The 20907-nt window shown below is 40.3% G+C and overlaps 1 protein-coding gene across 1 annotated transcript in view; it reads right to left on the bottom strand.

Annotated features, from left to right (window-relative positions):
• LOC139752126 (glutamate receptor ionotropic, delta-2-like) overlaps positions 1-20907 on the bottom strand; it is a 131153-nt gene that overhangs the window by 95358 nt on the left and 14888 nt on the right. Inside the window, exon 2 of the mRNA XM_071668046.1 lies at positions 15313-15733. Within this exon, the coding sequence (XP_071524147.1) occupies positions 15313-15733 (421 nt within the window). The remainder of the gene's footprint in view (positions 1-15312; positions 15734-20907) is intronic.

Here is a 20907-nt window from a genome sequence, read left to right as displayed (position 1 = left end):
ATGTGCCGAAAAACGACTGGTGATTGGAAATACCTGGTTTAAAAGAGAGATATAAATAAGTAAACGTATGTAAATAGGAGAGATGGCTAAAGAACGTTATTGGATAACGTGTTAATTGATAGGCGCGCAAAAGAGAGACTTTTGGATGTTAATGTGATGGCAAGTACAATTGGAGGTATATCTGATTATTGTCTTCTGGATGCAAAGGCGAAGATTTGTAGAGGTTTTCAGAAGATGTATAAAAGAAAGAGGCAGGAGGTCAAGAGAAAGGTGCAAGAGGTGAAAAAAAGGGCAAATGAGAGTTGGGGTGAGAGAGTATCATTAAATTTTAGAGAGAATAAAAAATGTTTTGGAAGGAGGTAAATAAAGTGCGTAAGACAAGGGAACAAATGGGAACATCAGTGAAGGGGCTAATGAGGAGGTTATAACAAGTAGTGGTGATGTGAGAAGGAGATGGAGTGAGTATTTTGAAGGTTTGTTAAATGTGTTTGATGATAGAGTAGCAGATATAGGGTGTTATTGTCGAGGTGGTGTGCAAAGTGAGAGAGGTAGGGAGAATGATTTGGTCAACAGAGAAGATGTAGTAAAAGCTTTGTGGAAAGTGAAAGCCGGCAAGATAGCGGATTTGGATGGTATTGCATTGCAATTTATTAAGAAACGGGGTGACTGTATTGTTGACTGGTTGATAAGGTTATCAAATGTATGTATGACTCATTGTGAGGTGCTTGAGGATTGGCGGAATGCTTGCATAGTGCCATTGTACAAAGACAAAGGGGATAAGAGTGAGTGGTCAAATCACAGAGGTATAAGTTTGTTGAGTATTCCTGCGAAATTATATAGGAGGGTATTGATTGAGAGGGGGAAGGCATGTACAGAGCATGAGATTGAGGAAGAGCAGTGCGGTTTCACAAGTGATAGAGAATGTGTGGATCAGGTGTTTGCTTTGAAAAATATAAGTGAGAAATACTTAGAAAAGTAAATGGATTTGTATGTAGCTTTTATGGATCTGGAGAAGGCATTTGATAGAGTTGATAGAGATGCTCTGAGGAAGGTATTAAGAATATTCGGTGTGGGATGTAAGTTTTTATAAGCAGTGAAAAGCTTTTTTCGATGATGTAAGGCATGTGTACGTGTGAAAGAAGAACGCTGAGAGTAAATGTGAATAAGAGCAAGGGTATTAGGTACAGTACGGTTGTGGGACAAGTCAACTGGGAGGTAAGCTTGAATGGAAAAATCTAGAGGAAGTTAAGTATTTTTGATATCTTGGAGTGGATTTGGCAAGGGATGGAACCATAGAAGTGGAAGTGAAATATACGGTGGAGGAGGGAGCGAAAGTTCTGGGAGCGTTGAAGAATGTGTGGAAGTCGATAACGTTATCTTGGAAACCGAAAACTGGTATGTTTAAAGGAATTATGGTTCCAACAATGTTATATGGTTGTAAGGCGTGGGCTATAGATTGAGTTGTGCGGAGGAGGGTGGATATGCTGGAAATGAGATGTTTGAGGACAATATGTAGTCTGAGGTGGTTTGATCGAGTAAGTAATGGAAGGGAAAGAAAGACGTGTGGTAAGAGAAAGCGTGTGGTTGAGAGAGCAGTAGAGGGTGTTTTGAAATTGTTTGGTCACATGGAGAAAATGAGTGAGGAAAGATTGACCAAGAGGATATATGTGTCAGAGGTGGAAGGAACGAGGAGAAGTGGGAGACCAAATTGGAGGTGGAAAGATGGAATGAAAAAGATTTTGAGCGATCGGGGCCTGAACATTTAGGAGGGTGAGAGGCGTGCAAGGAATAGAGTAAATTGGAACGACGTGGTATACCAGAGTCGACGTGTTGTCAATGGATTGAATCAGGGCGTATAAAGCATCTGGGGTAAACCATGGAAAGTTCTGTGGAGCCTGGATGTGGAAAAGGAGCTGTGGTTTCGGTGCATTACAGATAGAGACTGAGTGTGAACAAATATGGCCTTTTTTGTCTTTTCCTAGCACTACCTCGCGCACATGCGGGTGGAGGGGGTTTTCATTTCATGTGGAGCGGGGTGGCGATGGTAATGAATAAGGGCAAACGGGATGAATTATATACATGTGTATATATGTATATGTCTGTGTGTGTATATATATGTATACGTTAAGATGTATAGGTATGTATATATGCGTGTGTGGACGTGTATGTATATACATGTGTATGTGGGTGGGTTTGGCCATTCTTTCGTCTGTTTCCTTTTGCTACCTCGCAAACGCGGGAGACACTGATAAAGTATGATGTATATATATATATATATATATATATATATATATTTATTATTTATTCATTACACTTTGTCGCTGTCTCCCGCGTTTGCGAGGTAGCGCAAGGAAACAGACGAAAGAAATGGCCCAACCCCCACCCATACATATGTATATACATACCTCCACACACGCAAATATACATACCTACACAGCTTTCCATGGTTTACCCCAGACGCTTCACATGCCTTGATTCAATCCACTGACAGCACGTCAACCCCGGTATACCACATCGCTCCAATTCACTGTATTCCTTGCCCTCCTTTCACCCTCCTGCATGTTCAGGCCCCTATCACACAAAATCTTTTTCACTCCATCTTTCCACCTCCAATTTGGTCTCCCTCTTCTCCTCGTTCCCTCCACCTCCGACACATATATCCTCTTGGTCAATCTTTCCTCACTCATTCTCTCCATGTGCCCAAACCACTTCAAAACACCCTCTTCTGCTCTCTCAACCACGCTCTTTTTATTTCCACACATCTCTCTTACCCTTACGTTACTCACTCGATCAAACCACCTCACACCACACATTGTCCTCAAACATCTCATTTCCAGCACATCCATCCTCCTGCGCACAACTCTATCCATAGCCCACGCCTCGCAACCATACAACATTGTTGGAACCACTATTCCTTCAAACATACCCATTTTTGCTTTCCGAGATAATGTTCTCGACTTCCACACATTCTTCAAGGCCCCCAGAATTTTCGCCCCCTCCCCCACCCTATGATCCACTTCCGCTTCCATGGTTCCATCCGCTGCCAGATCCACTCCCAGATATCTAAAACACTTCACTTCCTCCAGTTTTTCTCCATTCAAACTCACCTCCCAATTGACTTGACCCTCAACCCTACTGTACCTAATAACCTTGCTCTTATTCACATTTACTCTTAACTTTCTTCTTCCACACACTTTACCAAACTCAGTCACCAGCTTCTGCAGTTTCTCACATGAATCAGCCACCAGCGCTGTATCATCAGCGAACAACAACTGACTCACTTCCCAAGCTCTCTCATCCCCAACAGACTTCATACTTGCCCCTCTTTCCAAAACTCTTGCATTTACCTCCCTAACAACCCCATCCATAAACAAATTAAACAACCATGGAGACATCACACACCCCTGCCGCAAACCTACATTCACTGAGAACCAATCACTTTCCTCTCTTCCTACACGTACACATGCCTTACATCCTCGATAAAAACTTTTCACTGCTTCTAACAACTTTCCTCCCACACCATATATTCTTAATACCTTCCACAGAGCATCTCTATCAACTCTATCATATGCCTTCTCCAGATCCATAAATGCTACATACAAATCCATTTGCTTTTCTAAGTATTTCTCACATACATTCTTCAAAGCAAACACCTGATCCACACATCCTCTACCACTTCTGAAACCACACTGCTCTTCCCCAATCTGATGCTCTGTACATGCCTTCACCCTCTCAATCAATACCCTCCCATATAATTTACCAGGAATACTCAACAAACTTATACCTCTGTAATTTGAGCACTCACTCTTATCCCCTTTGCCTTTGTACAATGGCACTATGCACGCATTCCGCCAATCCTCAGGCACCTCACCATGAGTCATACATACATTAAATAACCTTACCAACCAGTCAACAATACAGTCACCCCCTTTTTTAATAAATTCCACTGCAATACCATCCAAACCTGCTGCCTTGCCGGCTTTCATCTTCCGCAAAGCTTTCACTACCTCTTCTCTGTTTACCAAATCATTTTCCCTAACCCTCTCACTTTGCACACCACCTCGACCAAAACACCCTATATCTGCCACTCTATCATCAAACACATTCAACAAACCTTCAAAATACTCACTCCATCTCCTTCTCACATCACCACTACTTGTTATCACCTCCCCATTTGCGCCCTTCACTGAAGTTCCCATTTGCTCCCTTGTCTTACGCACTTTATTTACCTCCTTCCAGAACATCTTTTTATTCTCCCTAAAATTTAATGATACTCTCTCACCCCAACTCTCATTTGCCCTTTTTTTCACCTCTTGCACCTTTCTCTTGACCTCCTGTCTCTTTCTTTTATACATCTCACACTCAATTGCATTTTTTCCCTGCAAAAATCGTCCAAATGCCTCTCTCTTCTCTTTCACTAATACTCTTACTTCTTCATCCCACCACTCACTACCCTTTCTAATCAACCCACCTCCCACTCTTCTCATGCCACAAGCATCTTTTGCGCAATCCATCACTGATTCCCTAAATACATCCCATTCCTCCCCCACTCCCCTTACTTCCATTGTTCTCACCTTTTTCCATTCTGTACTCAGTCTCTCCTGGTACTTCCTCACACAGGTCTCCTTCCCAAGCTCACTTACTCTCACCACCCTCTTCACCCCAACATTCACTCTTCTTTTCTGAAAACCCATACAAATCTTCACCTTAGCCTCCACAAGATAATGATCAGACATCCCTCCAGTTGCACCTCTCAGCACATTAACATCCAAAAGTCTCTCTTTCGCACGCCTGTCAATTAACACGTAATCCAATAACGCTCTCTGGCCATCTCTCCTACTTACATAAGTATACTTATGTATATCTCGCTTTTTAAACCAGGTATTCCCAATCATCAGTCCTTTTTCAGCACAAATCTACAAGCTCTTCACCATTTCCATTTACAACACTGTACACCCCATGTATACCAATTATTCCCTCAACTGCCACATTACTCACCTTTGCAATCAAATCACCCATCACTATAACGCGGTCTCGTGCATCAAAACCACTAACACACTCATTCTGCTGCTCCCAAAACACTTGCCTTTCATGATCTTTCTTCTCATGCCAAGGTGCATATGCATCAATAATCACCCACCTCTCTCCATCAATTTTCAGTTTTACCCATATTAATCGAGAATTTACTTTCTTACACTCTATCACATACTCCCACAACTCCTGTTTCAGGAGTATTGCTACTCCTTCCCTTGCTCTTGTCCTCTCACTAACCCCTGACTTTACTCCCCAGACATTCCAAAACCACTCTTCCCCTTTACCCTTAAGCTTCGTTTCACTCAGAGCCAAAACATCCAGGTTCCTTTCCTCAAACATACTACCTATCTCTCCTTTTTTCACATCTTGGTTACATCCACACACATTTAGGCACCCCACTCTGAGCCTTCGAGGAGGATGAGCACTCCGCGCGTGACTCCTTCTTCTGTTTCCCATTTTAGAAAGTTAATAAAAGGAGGGGAGGATTTCTGGCCCCCCGCTTCCGTCCCCTCTAGTCGCTATATATATATATATATATATATATATATATATATATATATATACATACATGTATATATATATATATATATATATATATATATATATATATATATATATATATATATATATATATATATATATATATATATATATATATATATATATATATATATATATGCATATATATATATATATATATATATATATATATATATATATATATATATATATATATATATATATATATATATATATATATATATATATATATATATATATATATATATATATATATATATATATATATATATATATATATATATATATATATATACATGTATGTATATATATATATATATATATATATATGTATATATATGTATGTGTGTGTGTGTGTATATGTGCGTATGTATGTGTAAGTGTGTGTATGTGTATATGTATATATATATGTATATTATCCCTGGGGATAGGGGTGAAAGAATACTTCCCACGTATTCCTCGCGTGTCGTAGAAAGCGACTAGAGGGGACGGGAGCGGGGGCCAGAAATCCTCCCCTCCTTGTATTAACTTTCTAAAATGAGAAACAGAAGAAGGAGTCACGCGGGGAGTGCTCATTCTCCTCGAAGGCTCAGAGTGGGGTGCCTAAATGTGCGTGGATGTAACCAAGATGTGAAGAAAGGAGAGATAGGTAGTATGTTTGAGGAAAGGAACCTGGATGTTTTGGCTCTGAGTGAAACGAAGCTCAAGGGTAAAGGGGAAGAGTGGTTTGGGAATGTCTGGGGAGTAAAGTCAGGGGTTAGTGAGAGGACAAGAGCAAGGGAAGGAGTAGCAGAACTCCTGAAACAGGATTTGTGGGAGTATGTGATAGAATGTAAGAAAGTAAATTCTCGATTGATATGGGTAAAACTGAAAGTTGATGGAGAGAGATGTGTGATTATTGGTGCATATGCACCCGGGCATGAGAAGAAAGATCATGAGAGGCAAGTGTTTTGGGAGCAGCTGAATGAGTGTGTTAGTGGTTTTGATGCACAAGACCGGGTTATAGTGATGGGTGATTTGAATGCAAAGGTGAGTAATGTGGCAGTTGAGGGAATAATTGGTATACATGGGGTGTTCAGTGTTGTAAATGGAAATGGTGAAGAGCTTGTAGATTTATGTGCTGAAAAAGGACTGATGATTGGGAATACCTGGTTTAAAAAGCGATATATACATAAGTATACTTATGTAAGTAGGAGAGATGGCCAGAGAGCGTTATTGGATTACGTGTTAATTGACAGGCGTGCGAAAGAGAGACTTTTGGATGTTAATGTGCTGAGAGGTGCAACTGGAGGGATGTCTGATCATCATCTTGTGGAGGCTAAGGTGAAGATTTGTATGGGTTTTCAGAAAAGAAGAGTGAATGTTGGGCTGAAGAGGGTGGTGAGAGTAAGTGAGCTTGGGAAGGAGACCTGTGTGAGGAAGTACCAGGAGAGACTGAGTAAAGATTGGAAAAAAGGTGAGAACAATGGAAGTAAGGGGAGTGGGGGAGGAATGGGATGTATTTAGGGAATCAGTGATGGATTGCGCAAAAGATGCTTGTGGCATGAGAAGAGTGGGAGGTGGGTTGATTAGAAAGGGTAGTGAGTGGTGGGATGAAGAAGTAAGAGTATTAGTGAAAGAGAAGAGAGAGGCATTTGGACGATTTTTGCAGGGAAAAAATGCAATTGAGTGGGAGATGTATAAAAGAAAGAGACAGGAGGTCAAGAGAAAGGTGCAAGAGGTGAAAAAAATGGGAAATGAGAGTTGGGGTGAGAGAGTATCATTAAATTTCAGGGAGAATAAAAAGATGTTCTGGAAGGAGGTAAATAAAGTGCGTAAGACAAGGGAGCAAATGGGAACTTCAGTGAAGGGCGCAAATAGGGAGGTGATAACAAGTAGTGGTGATGTGAGAAAGAGATGGAGTGAGTATTTTGAAGGTTTACTGAATGTGTTTGATGATAGAGTGGCAGATATAGGGTGTTTTGGTCGAGGTGGTGTGCAAAGTGAGAGTGTTAGGGAAAATGATTTGGTAAACAGAGAAGAGGTAGTGAAAGCTTTGCGGAAGATGAAAGCCGGCAAGGCAGCAGGTTTGGATGGTATTGCAGTGGAATTTATTAAAAAAGGGGGTGACTGTATTGTTGACTGGTTGGTAAGGTTATTTAAAATATGTATGACTCATGGTGAGGTGCCTGAGGATTGGCGGAATGCGTGCATAGTGCCATTGTACAAAGGCAAAGGGGATAAGAGTGAGTGCTCAAATTACAGAGGTATAAGTTTGTTGAGTATTCCTGGTAAATTATATGGGAGGGTATTGATTGAGAGGGTGAAGGCATGTACAGAGCATCAGATTGGGGAAGAGCAGTGTGGTTTCAGAAGTGGTAGAGGATGTGTGGATCAGGTGTTTGCTTTGAAGAATGTATGTGAAAAATACTTAGAAAAGCAAATGGATTTGTATGTAGCATTTATTGATCTGGAGAAGGCATATGATAGAGTTGATAGAGATGCTCTTTGGAAGGTATTAAGAATATATGGTGTGGGAGGAAAGTTGATAGAAGCAGTGAAAAGTTTTTATCGAGGATGTAAGGCATGTGTACGTGTAGGAAGAGAGGAAAGTGATTGGTTCTCAGTGAATGTAGGTTTGCGGCAGGGGTGTGTGATGTCTCCATGGTTGTTTAATTTGTTTATGGATGGGGTTGTTAGGGAGGTAAATGCAAGAGTTTTGGAAAGAGGGGCAAGTATGAAGTCTGTTGGGGATGAGAGAGCTTGGGAAATGAGTCAGTTGTTGTTCGCTGATGATACAGCGCTGCTGGCTGATTCATGTGAGAAACTGCAGAAGCTGGTGACTGAGTTTGGTAAAGTGTGTGGAAGAAGAAAGTTAAGAGTAAATGTGAATAAGAGCAAGGTTATTAGGTACAGTAGGGTTGAGGGTCAAGTCAATTGGGAGGTGAGTTTGAATGGAGAAAAACTGGAGGAAGTGAAGTGTTTTAGATATCTCGGAGTGGATCTGGCAGCGGATGGAACCATGGAAGCGGAAGTGGATCATAGGGTGGGGGAGGGGGCGAAAATTCTGGGGGCCTTGAAGAATGTGTGGAAGTCGAGAACATTATCTCGGAAAGCAAAAATGGGTATGTTTGAAGGAATAGTGGTTCCAACAATGTTGTATGGTTGCGAGGCGTGGGCTATGGATAGAGTTGTGCGCAGGAGGATGGATGTGCTTTAAATTTGATGTTTGAGGACAATGTGTGGTGTGAGGTGGTTTGATCGAGTGAGTAACGTAAGGGTAAGAGAGATGTTTGGAAATAAAAAGAGCGTGGTTGAGAGAGCAGAAGAGGGTGTTTTGAAGTGGTTTGGGCATATGGAGAGAATGAGTGAGGAAAGATTGACCAAGAGGATATATGTGTCGGAGCTGGAGGGAACGAGGAGAAGAGGGAGACCAAATTGGAGGTGGAAAGATGGAGTGAAAAAGATTTTGTGTGATCGGGTCCTGAACATGCAGGAGGGTGAAAGGAGGGCAAGGAATAGAGTGAATTGGAGCGATGTGGTATACCGGGGTTGACGTGCTGTCAGTGGATTGAATCAAGGCATGTGAAGCGTCTGGGGTAAACCATGGAAAGTTGTGTAGGTATGTATATTTGCGTGTGTGGACGTATGTATATACATGTGTATGGGGGGGGGGGTTTGGGCCATTTCTTTCGTCTGTTTCCTTGCGCTACCTCGCAAACGCGGGAGACAGCGACAAAGTATAATAAAAAAAATAAAAAAAATAATAATAATATATATATATATATATATATATATATATTTTTTTTTTTTTTTTTTTTTAACTATTCGCCATTTCCCGCGTTAGCGAGGTAGTGCTAAGAACAGAGGAGTGGGCCTTTTTTGGAATATCCTCAACTGCCCCCCTCTGTTCCTTCTTTTGGAAAATTAAAAAAAAAAACGAGAGGGGAGGATTTCCAGCCCCCCGCTCCCTCCCCTTTTAGTCGCCTACTACGACACGCAGGGAATACGTGGGAAGTATTCTTAATCCCCTATCCCCAGGAATATATATATATATATATATATGTATATATATATATATATATATATATATATATATATATATATATATATATATATATATATGTATATATATATATATTCCTATGAGTCCACGGGGAAAATGAAACACGAAAAGTTCCCAAGTGCACTTTCGTGTAATAATCACATCATCAGTGGAGACACAAGAGAGAAATATAACAGTCAGTTGATATACATCGAAGAGACGACGCTAGGACGCCATTTGGTAGACTTGCAGATGTCCCAGACGGACAACGAGTGTTCATAAACTTATCATTTTACAAATTTTATCAGCAATAAAGTTATCTAATTTGTATAGACCATCACTAATATTAAGATTATAATTCTTTTTGCATTTAATACTAGAAGATTCTATTTGATTTTTGTCGTGGTAATGGAGTTAGAGATAATAACTGAGGTGGAATTACTCCGGTCAACACTATGATCAGAGTTTGTAACATGCTGGAACATGGCATTTGATTCTTGTCCCGTTCTTATACTATATTTATGTTGCGTAAGTCTAATAGAAAGATCTTTACCAGTCTGCCCAACATGAAACCTATCACAATTTCTACATGGCACTTTATAGATGCGTTCAGAAGAATTTTCTAATGAATTCCTGATTGAGATATTCTTTTTAGTGTTATTGTTGCTGAAGGCAACATTTCCAATAAAGGATTTAAGCAATATGGAAAGTAAAGTAAAATTATTATCAAAAGGGAGAACTAGAAGATTCTTGGTGTCAATGGGAGGTTTGTGGTCAACTCTATTAACTGATTTTTTTGCTAACTTAAGGGATTTATCAATGAAAGATATAGGATATTTTAACGTAGATCCAATAGAATATATCTTCTCAAACTCATCGTCAATAAACTCTTGATTGCAAATACTTAATTCCCTAGGGAACAAAGATTGAAATGATAATAATTTAACTCTGTCGTGTTGAGATGAGTAATAATGGAATTAGAGATAATAACTGAGGTGGAATTACTCCGGTCAACACTATGATCAGAGTTTGTAACATGCTGGAACATGGCATTTGATTCTTGTCCCGTTCTTTTACTATATTTATGTTGCGTAAGTCTAACAGAAAGATCTTTACCAGTCTGCCCAACATGAAACCTATCACAATTTCTACATGGCACTTTATAGATGCGTTCAGAAGAATTTTCTAATGAATTCCTGATTGAGATATTCTTTTTAGTGTTACTGTTGCTGAAGGCACACATTGGTATGTTTCCTTGCCTATGGATCATGTAATTTAAAAATGGTAACTTACCATTACTTTCATTTTCTACAGTAAATTTGATGGAAGGTACTAAATTGCTAAGTAAGGGGAAAAATATTTGCAAATTTTCATTTGTTGGCCAACACAAAGAACATCATCTACATACATAAACCAAATTGCATTAGATGGAAGATATCCTTTAGTAATTTTCTTTCAAAAAATTCTATATAGAGATTATTTAGTACGGGTGAAAGAGGGTTGTCCATTAACATACTATTTAATCTTTATATGGAATTTTCTGAAACAAAATTACTAAGGGATATTTTACCTTCTAATGCAGTTTGGTATAGGTATGTAGATGATGTTCTTTGTGTTTGGCCAACAAATGAAAATTCACAAATATTTCCTGGCATACTTAACAATTTAGTACCTTCCATAAAATTTACTGTAGAAAATGAAAATAATGGTATGTTACCATTTTTAGATTGCATGATCCATAAGCAAGGAAACAAGTTTAAGTTTAGCATATATAGAAAACCTACCAATGCATACTCGTCGACCCCGGTATACCACATCGTTCCAATTCACTCTATTCCTTGCACGCCTTTCACACTTCTGCATGTTCAGGCCCCGATCAATGAAAATCTTTTCCAGTCCATCTTTCCAAATCCAATTTGGTCTCCCACTTCTCCTCGTTCCCTCAACCTCTGACACATCTATCCTCTTCGTCAATCTTTCCTCACTCATTCTCTCCTTTTGACCAAACCATTTCAAAACACCCTCTTCTGGTCTCTCAACCACACTCTTTTTATTACCACACATCTCTCTTACCCTTTTAATACTTACTCGATCAAACCACCTCACACCACATACTGTCTTCAAACATCTCATTTCCAGCACATCCACCCTCCTCCGCACAACTCTTTCTATAGCCTACGCCTTGCAACCGTATAACATTGTTGAAACCCCTATTCCCTCAAACATACCCATTTTTGCTTTCCAAGATAAAGTTCTCGACTTCCACACATTCTTCTACGCTCCTAGAACTTTCGCCTCCTCCCCAACCTTATGATTCACTTCCGCTTCCATGGTTCCCTCCGCTGTCAGATCCATTCCCAGATATCTAAAACACTTCACTTCCTCTAGTCTTTCTCAATTCAAACTTACCTCCCAGGTGACTTGTCCCTCAACCACATATTGTATTCAAACATCTCATTTCCAACACATTCACCCTCCTCCGCACAACCTTATCTATCGTCCATGCTTCACAACCATATAACAATATTGGAACCACTATTCCTTCGAACACACCCATTTTTGCTCTCCGAGATAACGCTCTCGCCTTCCATACATTCTTTAGCGCTCCCAGAACCTTTGCCCCCTCCCCCACCCTGTGACTCAGTTCCGCTACTAAGTCCACTCCCAGATATCTAAAACATTCAATTTTCTCCAGTTTTTCTCCATCTAAACTTACCTCCCAGTTTTCTTGTCCCTTGGCTCATATTCACATTCACTCTGAGCTTTCTTCTTTCACACACATTACCAAACTCAGTCACCAACTTCTGTAGTTTGTCACCAGATTCAGCAACCAGCACTGTATCATCAGCAAACAACAAGTGACTCACTTCCCGGGCCCTCTCATCCACACAAGACCGCATACTTGCCCCTCTTTTCGAAGCTCTTGCATTCACTTCCCTAACAACCTCATCCATAAACTAATTAGACAACCATGGAGGCATCACACACCCCTGCCGCAAACCGATGTTCACTGGGAACCAATCACTTTCCTCTCTTCCTACTCGCACACATGCCTTACATCCTCGATAATAACATTTCACTGCCTTTAGTATCTTACCTCCCACACCATATACACATAATACCTTCCATAGAGCATCTCTATCAAGTCTATCATATGCCTCCTACAGATCCATAAAAGCTACATGCAAACTCGTCTGTTTTTTTTAAGTATTTCTAACAAATATTCTTCAAAGCAAACACCTGTTCCACACATTCTCTACTACTTCGGAAACCACACTGCTCTTTCCCAGTATGGTGCTATGCACATGCCTTGACCCGTTCGATCAATAACCTGCTTTTTAATTTCGCAGGAATACTCAACAAACTTATACCTCTGTTATTTGGACTCTCACCTTTATCCCCTTTGCCTTTGTACTATGGCTCTATACATGCATTCTGAGAATCCTCAGGGACTTCACCATGAATAACACATACATTGAATATCCTCACTAACCAGTCAACAACACAGTCACACCCATTTTTGGTAAATTCCGCAACCAAACCATCTAAACCCGCCGCCTTTCCGGCTTATATCTTCTGCAAACCTTTCGCCACCTTTTATCTGCGTATCAAGTCATTCTCCCTGACCCTCTCACTTCACACACCACCTCGACCAGTACATCCTATATCTGCCACTCTATCATCAAACACATTTAACAAACCTTCAAAATACTCACTCCATCTCCATCTCACTTCACTACTACTTGTTATTACCTCCTCATTTGTCCCCTTCACCGATGTTCCCATTTGTTCTCTTGTCTTACGCATTATATTTACCTCCTTTCAAAACGTCATTTTATTCTCAATAAAATATACTGACACTCTCTCACCCCAACTCTCATTTGTCCTCATTTTCAACTCTTGCACCTTTCACTTGACCTCTTGCCTCTTTCCTTTAGACATCTCCAAGTCATTTTCACTATTTCCCTGCAAAAATCATCCAAATGCACCATTCTTCTCTTTCACCAACAATTCTGATTTATCATCCCACCACTCACTACCTTTTCTAATTGACCCACCTCCCACCTTTCTCATGCAACAAGTATCTTTTGCGTAAGCCATCACTACTTCCCTAAATACATCTCATTCCTCCCCCACTCCCCTTACGTCATTTGTTCTCACCTATTTCCATTCTGCAATGAATCTCTCCATGAACTTTCTCATAAAAGTCTCCTTTCCAAGCTCATTTACTCTCACCACTCTTTTCACCCCTATATTCTCTCTTCTTTTCTGAAAACCTCTACATAGCTTCACCTTCGCCTCCAAAAGATAATGATCAGACATCTCTCCAGTTGCCCCTCTTAGCGCATTAACATCAAAAACTCTGTTTCGCGCGCCTGTCAATTAACACATAATCCAATAACATTCTCTGGCCATTTATCCTACTTACACACATATACTTATGTATATCTCTCTTTTAAACCAGGTATTCCCTATCACTAGTCCTGTTTTAGCACACAATTATAGAAAGTGCTCACCATTTCCATTTACACCTCTAAACACGCCAAGTATATCAGTTATACCCTCAACTGCCACATGACTCACCTTTCCACTAAAAATCACCCATCAATATATCCCAGTCTCGTGCATCCAAGCTTCTAACAAACTCACTCATCTGGACCCAAAACACTTGCCTTTCATAATATTTCTACTCATGACCAGGTGCATAGTCACCAATAATCACCCATCTCTCTCATCCACTTTCAGTCTTACCCAATACAATCTAGAGTCTACTTTCTAACATTCTATCACATATTCCCACAAGTTCTGCTTCAGGAGTAGTGCTACTCCTTCCCTTGTTCTTGTCCACTCACCAACCGAAGACTTTAATCCAAGACATTCCTAAACCACTCTTCCCCCTTACCCGTGACCTTAGTTTCACTCAGAGAGAAGACATCTAGGTTCCTTTCCTCAAATATACTACCTTTATATATATATATATATATATATATATATATATATATATATATATGTGTAGGCAGGCCCACTACCATCCTTCTTTACTGTTGCTGTAACTTTCCATTTTTCTTGGCTTTACTTGCTTTCATAATCTTCCCTGAAGTACCATCCTTTTGTGTCAAACCATCAAGATTTTCTTCCTCCTTTGCTGGAGCTTTTTTCCTCTTTGCATTTTTTTCTTTTTGGACTTTATCCTCTTACTTGTGGGCTACTTTCCGGTCTTCCTGTAGGGTCACTTTTTGGTCTTCCACTTCTAAGTCTTCTTTCTTTTGGACCACTTCCACTTGATATAAAATTTGAGGAAAATAACTTAATGACTTTATATGATGGTATGTGGGTAATGAAAAGTAGAGTCCCTGTACCTAACAAAATAAAGGAAAAGGCAATAATTGCAGCAAGGAAGGGTGATGAAAATGTATATGAACTAACAGCAGTAGAGCTACAGATCCTTTAGGAAAAGATGAAGAGAGAGATGAGAAATGCACACAGGTTCCTGAGGAGGAAACTGATAAATTTAGAAAAACAAAAGATGAAAGATTCTGGGGAAGTCTGTCTCGATACACTGCGGCGAGGCGACGCGACGCTGACACAATCACTGTCACAATATCACTTCTGCCTCCTCAAGTCAATCTCTCAGCCACAGTGCAGGCCTTCATCGTCGAAATCGGTCTTGTCTTCAGACGTCTTATCGATGTCTCTGCTCTCGTTAGCCTCACTCTCCGTCTCAGCCACCGTGCATTTATACTGAGCTGGGACACTGCTTTTGCTGACTTCTTCAGGACGTATAAGCCTCCCAACAGCTTCTCGCGTAACACCCTTTGGATTTGGATGATGAATCTTCTTTGCCAGCCTGACGGACACTCTTGCCTTTTCCTGTTCTAGAAGGGGCACAATGACAGAGTGTTTCTCCATCAGTAAGTCAAGGGTGTCGGCAGTGTACACATTGCGCTGGTTTCTCATTCCTACAATCCAAGAGGTGTAACCCACGACCAGCAGATCCGGCGAGGGCTCCCCCGACGCCCACTGCCACAGCTCAGCTATCTCCTCGTTGAACTCTTTACATCGAAGAAGATGAAGCCCCAGCCAGCCACAGAAGAAGGGCTGGGGTGACGGGAAGGCTGGGAGGGACGCTGAAGCCTGACCAACAACCAGTGTGTAATATATGTATATTATCCCTGGGGATAGGGGTGAAAGAATACTTCCCACGTATTCCTCGCGTGTCGTAGAAAGCGACTAGAGGGGACGGGAGCGGGGGGCCGGAAATCCTCCCCTCCTTGTATTAACTTTCTAAAATGGGAAACAGAAGAAGGAGTCACGCGGGGAGTGATCATCCTCCTCGAAGGCTCAGAGTGGGGTGCCTAAATGTGTGTGGATGTAACCAAGATGTGAAAAAAGGAGAGATAGGTAGTATGTTTGAGGAAAGGAACCTGGATGTTTTGGCTCTGAGTGAAACGAAGCTCAAGGGTAAAGGGGAAGAGTGGTTTGGAAATGTCTGGGGAGTGAAGTCAGGGGTTGGTGAGAGGACAAGAGCAAGGGAAGGAGTAGCAATACTCCTGAAACAGGAGTTGTGGGAGTATGTGATAGAATGTAAGAAAGTAAATTCTCGATTAATATGGGTAAAATTGAAAGTTGATGGAGAGAAGTGGGTGATTATTGGTGCATATGCACCTGGGCATGAGAAGAAAGATCATGAGAGGCAAGTGTTTTGGGAGCAGCTGAATGAGTGTGTTAGCGGTTTTGATGCACGAGACCGGGTTATAGTGATGGGTGATTTGAATGCAAAGGTGAGTAATGTGGCAGTTGAGGGAATAATTGGTATGCATGGGGTGTTCAGTGTTGTAAATGGAAATGGTGAAGAGCTTGTAGATTTATGTGCTGAAAAAGGACTGATGATTGGGAATACCTGGTTTAAAAAGCGAGATATACATAAGTATACTTATGTAAGTAGGAGAGATGGCCAGAGAGCGTTATTGGATTACGTGTTAATTGACAGGCGTGCGAAAGAGAGACTTTTGGATGTTAATGTGCTGAGAGGTGCAACTGGAGGGATGTCTGATCATTATCTTGTGGAGGCTAAGGTGAAGATTAGTATGGGTTTTCAGAAAAGAGGAGTGAATGTTGGGGTGAAGAAGGTGGTGAGAGTAAGTGAGCTTGGGAAGGAGACCGGTGTGGGGAAGTACCAGGAGAGACTGTGTACAGAATGGAAAAAGGTGAGAACAATGGAAGTAAGGGGAGTGGGGGAGGAATGGGATGTATTTAGGGAATCAGTGATGGATTGCGCAAAAGATGCTTGTGGCATGAGAAGAGTGGGAGGTGGGCTGTTTAGAAAGGGTAGTGAGTGGTGGGATGAAGAAGTAAGAGTATTAGTGAAAGAGAAGAGAGAGGCATTTGGACGATTTTTGCAGGGAAAAAATGCAATTGAGTGGGAGAAGTATAAAAGAAAGAGACAGGAGGTCAAGAGAAAGGTGCAAGAGGTGAAAAAAAGGGCAAATGAGAGTTGGGGTGAGAGACTATCAGTAAATTTTAGGGAGAATAAAAAGATGTTCTGGAAGGAGGTAAATAGGGTGCGTAAGACAAGGGAGCAAATGGGAACTTCAGTGAAGGGCGTAAATGGGGAGGTGATAACAAGTAGTGGTGATGTGAGAAGGAGATGGAATGAGTATTTTGAAGGTTTGTTGAATGTGTCTGATGACAGAGTGGCAGATATAGGGTGTTTTGGTCGAGGTGGTGTGCAAAGTGAGAGGGTTGGGGAAAATGATTTGGTAAACAGAGAAGAGGTAGTAAAAGCTTTGCGGAAGATGAAAGCCGGCAAGGCAGCAGGTTTGGATGGTATTGCAGTGGAATTTATTAAAAAAGGGGGTGACTGTATTGTTGACTGGTTGGTAAGGTTATTTAATGTATGTATGACTCATGGTGAGGTGCCTGAGGATTGGCGGAATGCGTGCATAGTGCCATTGTACAAAGGCAAAGGGGATAAGAGTGAGTGCTCAAATTACAGAGGTATAAGTTTGTTGAGTATTCCTGGTAAATTATATGGGAGGGTATTGATTGAGAGGGTGAAGGCATGTACAGAGCATCAGATTGGGGAAGAGCAGTGCGGTTTCAGAAGTGGTAGAGGATGTGTGGATCAGGTGTTTGCTTTGAAGAATGTATGTGAGAAATACTTAGAAAAGCAAATGGATTTGTATGTAGCATTTATGGATCTGGAGAAGGCATATGATAGAGTTGATAGAGATGCTCTGTGGAAGGTATTAAGAATATATGGTGTGGGAGGCAAGTTGTTAGAAGCAGTGAAAAGTTTTTATCGAGGATGTAAGGCATGTGTACGTGTAGGAAGAGAGGAAAGTGATTGGTTCTCAGTGAATGTAGGTTTGCGGCAGGGTTGTGTGATGTCTCCATGGTTGTTTAATTTGTTTATGGATGGGGTTGTTAGGGAGGTAAATGCAAGAGTCCTGGAAAGAGGGGCAAGTATGAAGTCTGTTGGGGATGAGAGAGCTTGGGAAGTGAGTCAGTTGTTGTTCGCTGATGATACAGCGCTGGTGGCTGATTCATGTGAGAAACTGCAGAAGCTGGTGACTGAGTTTGGTAAAGTGTGTGGAAGAAGAAAGTTAAGAGTAAATGTGAATAAGAGCAAGGTTATTAGGTACAGTAGGGTTGAGGGTCAAGTCAATTGGGAGGTGAGTTTGAATGGAGAAAAACTGGAGGAAGTGAAGTGTTTTAGATATCTGGGAGTGGATCTGTCAGCGGATGGAACCATGGAAGCGGAAGTGGATCATAGGGTGGGGGAGGGGGCGAAAATTTTGGGAGCCTTGAAAAATGTGTGGAAGTCGAGAACATTATCTCGGAAAGCAAAAATGGGTATGTTTGAAGGAATAGTGGTTCCAACAATGTTGTATGGTTGCGAGGCGTGGGCTATGGATAGAGTTGTGCGCAGGAGGATGGATGTGCTGGAAATGAGATGTTTGAGGACAATGTGTGGTGTGAGGTGGTTTGATCGAGTAAGTAACGTAAGGGTAAGAGAGATGTGTGGAAATAAAAAGAGCGTGGTTGAGAGAGCAGAAGAGGGTGTTTTGAAATGGTTTGGGCACATGGAGAGAATGAGTGAGGAAAGATTGACCAAGAGGATATATGTGTCGGAGGTGGAGGGAACGAGGAGAAGAGGGAGGCCAAATTGGAGGTGGAAAGATGGAGTGAAAAAGATTTTGTGTGATCGGGGCCTGAACATGCAGGAGGGTGAAAGGAGGGCAAGAAATAGAGTGAATTGGAGCGATGTGGTATACAGGGGTTGACGTGCTGTCAGTGGATTGAATCAAGGCATGTGAAGCGTCTGGGGTAAACCATGGAAAGCTGTGTAGGTATGTATATTTGCGTGTGTGGACGTGTGTATGTACGTGTGTATGGGGGTTGGGCCATTTCTTTCGTCTGTTTCCTTGCGCTACCTCGCAAACGCGGGAGACAGCGACAAAGTATAAAAAAAAAAAAAAAAAAAAAAAAATATATATATATATATATATATATATATATATCTTTCTTTTTCTTTTATACTATTCGCCATTTCCCGCGTTAGCGAGGTAGCATTAAGAACAGAGGACTGGGCCTTTGAGGGAATACCCTCACCTGGCCCAATTCTCTGTTACTTCTTTTGGAAAAAAAAAAAAAAAAAAAAAAAATGTTACCATTTTTAGATTGCATGATCCATAGACAAGGAAACAAGTTTAAGTTTAGGATATACAGAAAACCCACCAATGTATGCTCATATATCCATTATTATTCATCTCAACATGACAGAGTTAAATTATCATCTTTTCAATCTATGTTCCTAAGGGCATTACGTATTTGCAATCCAGAGTTTATTGATGATGAGTTTGAGAAGATATATTCTATTGGATCTAAGTTAAAGTACCCTAGAACTTTCATTGATAAATCCCTTAAGTTAGCAAAGAAACCATTTTTTAGAGTTGAGCCCAAACCTCCCATTGACACCAAGAATCTTTTAGTTCTCCCTTTTAATAATAATATCACTTTGCTTCCCATGTTGCTTAAATCCTTTGATGTAAATGTTGCCTTTAGCAACAATAATACTATAAAGAATATCCTAATCAGGAATTCACCAGAAAATTCTCTTGGTTGCATCTGTAAAGTTCCTTGTGGAAACTGTGATAAATTTTATGTTGGTCAGACTGGTAAGGATCTTTCTGTTAGACGTAAGGAACATGAATATAGTATAAGAATGGGACAAGAATCAAATGCCTTTCTTGATCATGTTAAAAACTATGATCATTGTTTTGACTGGAGTAACGCCATCTCAGTTGTTAACTCTAACTCTATTACCAAGAGAAATATCATTGAATCTTCTATTATTAAATACACAAAGAATTAAAATCTTAATATTAGTGATGGTCTATACAAATTAGATAACTTTATTGTTGATAAAATTTGTAAATTGATAAGTTTATGAACGCTCGTTGTATGTTTTGGACAATCACATGTTTACCAAATGGCGTCCTAGCTTCGTCTCTTCGATGTATATCAACTGACTGTTATATTTCTCTCTTGTGTCTCTCCTGATGATGTGATTATTACACGAAAGTCCACTTGGGAAATTTTCGTGTTTCATTTTCCCCGTGGACTCATATGAATATATATATATATATATATATATATATATATATATATATATATATATATATATATATATATATATATATATATATATATATATATATATTGGAAAGGATCACAATTTTGCGCGTGATGAAGATATTCCTATGAGTCCACGGGTAAAATGAAACACGAAAAGTTCCCAAGTGCACTTTCATGAAATAATCACATCATCAGGGGAGACACAAGAGAGAAATATAACAGTTAGTTGATATACATCGAAGAGACGAAGCTAGGACGCCATTTGGTAATCAGGTGATTGTCCAGAACAATACAACGAGTGTTCATAAACTTATCATTTTACAAATCTTATCAACAATAAAGTTATCTAATTTGTATAGACCATCACTAATATTAACATTGTAATTCTTTGTGTATTTAATAACAGAAGATTCAATGATATTTCTTTTGGTAATAGAGCTAGAGTTAACAACTGAGATGGCGTTACTCCAGTCAATACAATGATCATAGTTTTTAACATGATTAAACAAGGCATTTGATTCTTGTCCCGTTCTTATACTATATTTATGTTGCTTAAGTCTAACAGAAAGATCCTTACCAGCCTGACCTACATAAGATTTATCACAGTTTCCACAAGGAACTTTATAGATGCAGCCAAGAGAATTTTCTGGTGAATTCCTGATTAAGAT

The sequence above is a fragment of the Panulirus ornatus genome, chromosome 2 (assembly GCF_036320965.1).
Source record: "Panulirus ornatus isolate Po-2019 chromosome 2, ASM3632096v1, whole genome shotgun sequence".
NCBI lineage: Eukaryota > Metazoa > Arthropoda > Malacostraca > Decapoda > Palinuridae > Panulirus > Panulirus ornatus.
This window is presented reverse-complemented; position numbering and strand designations above follow the sequence as displayed.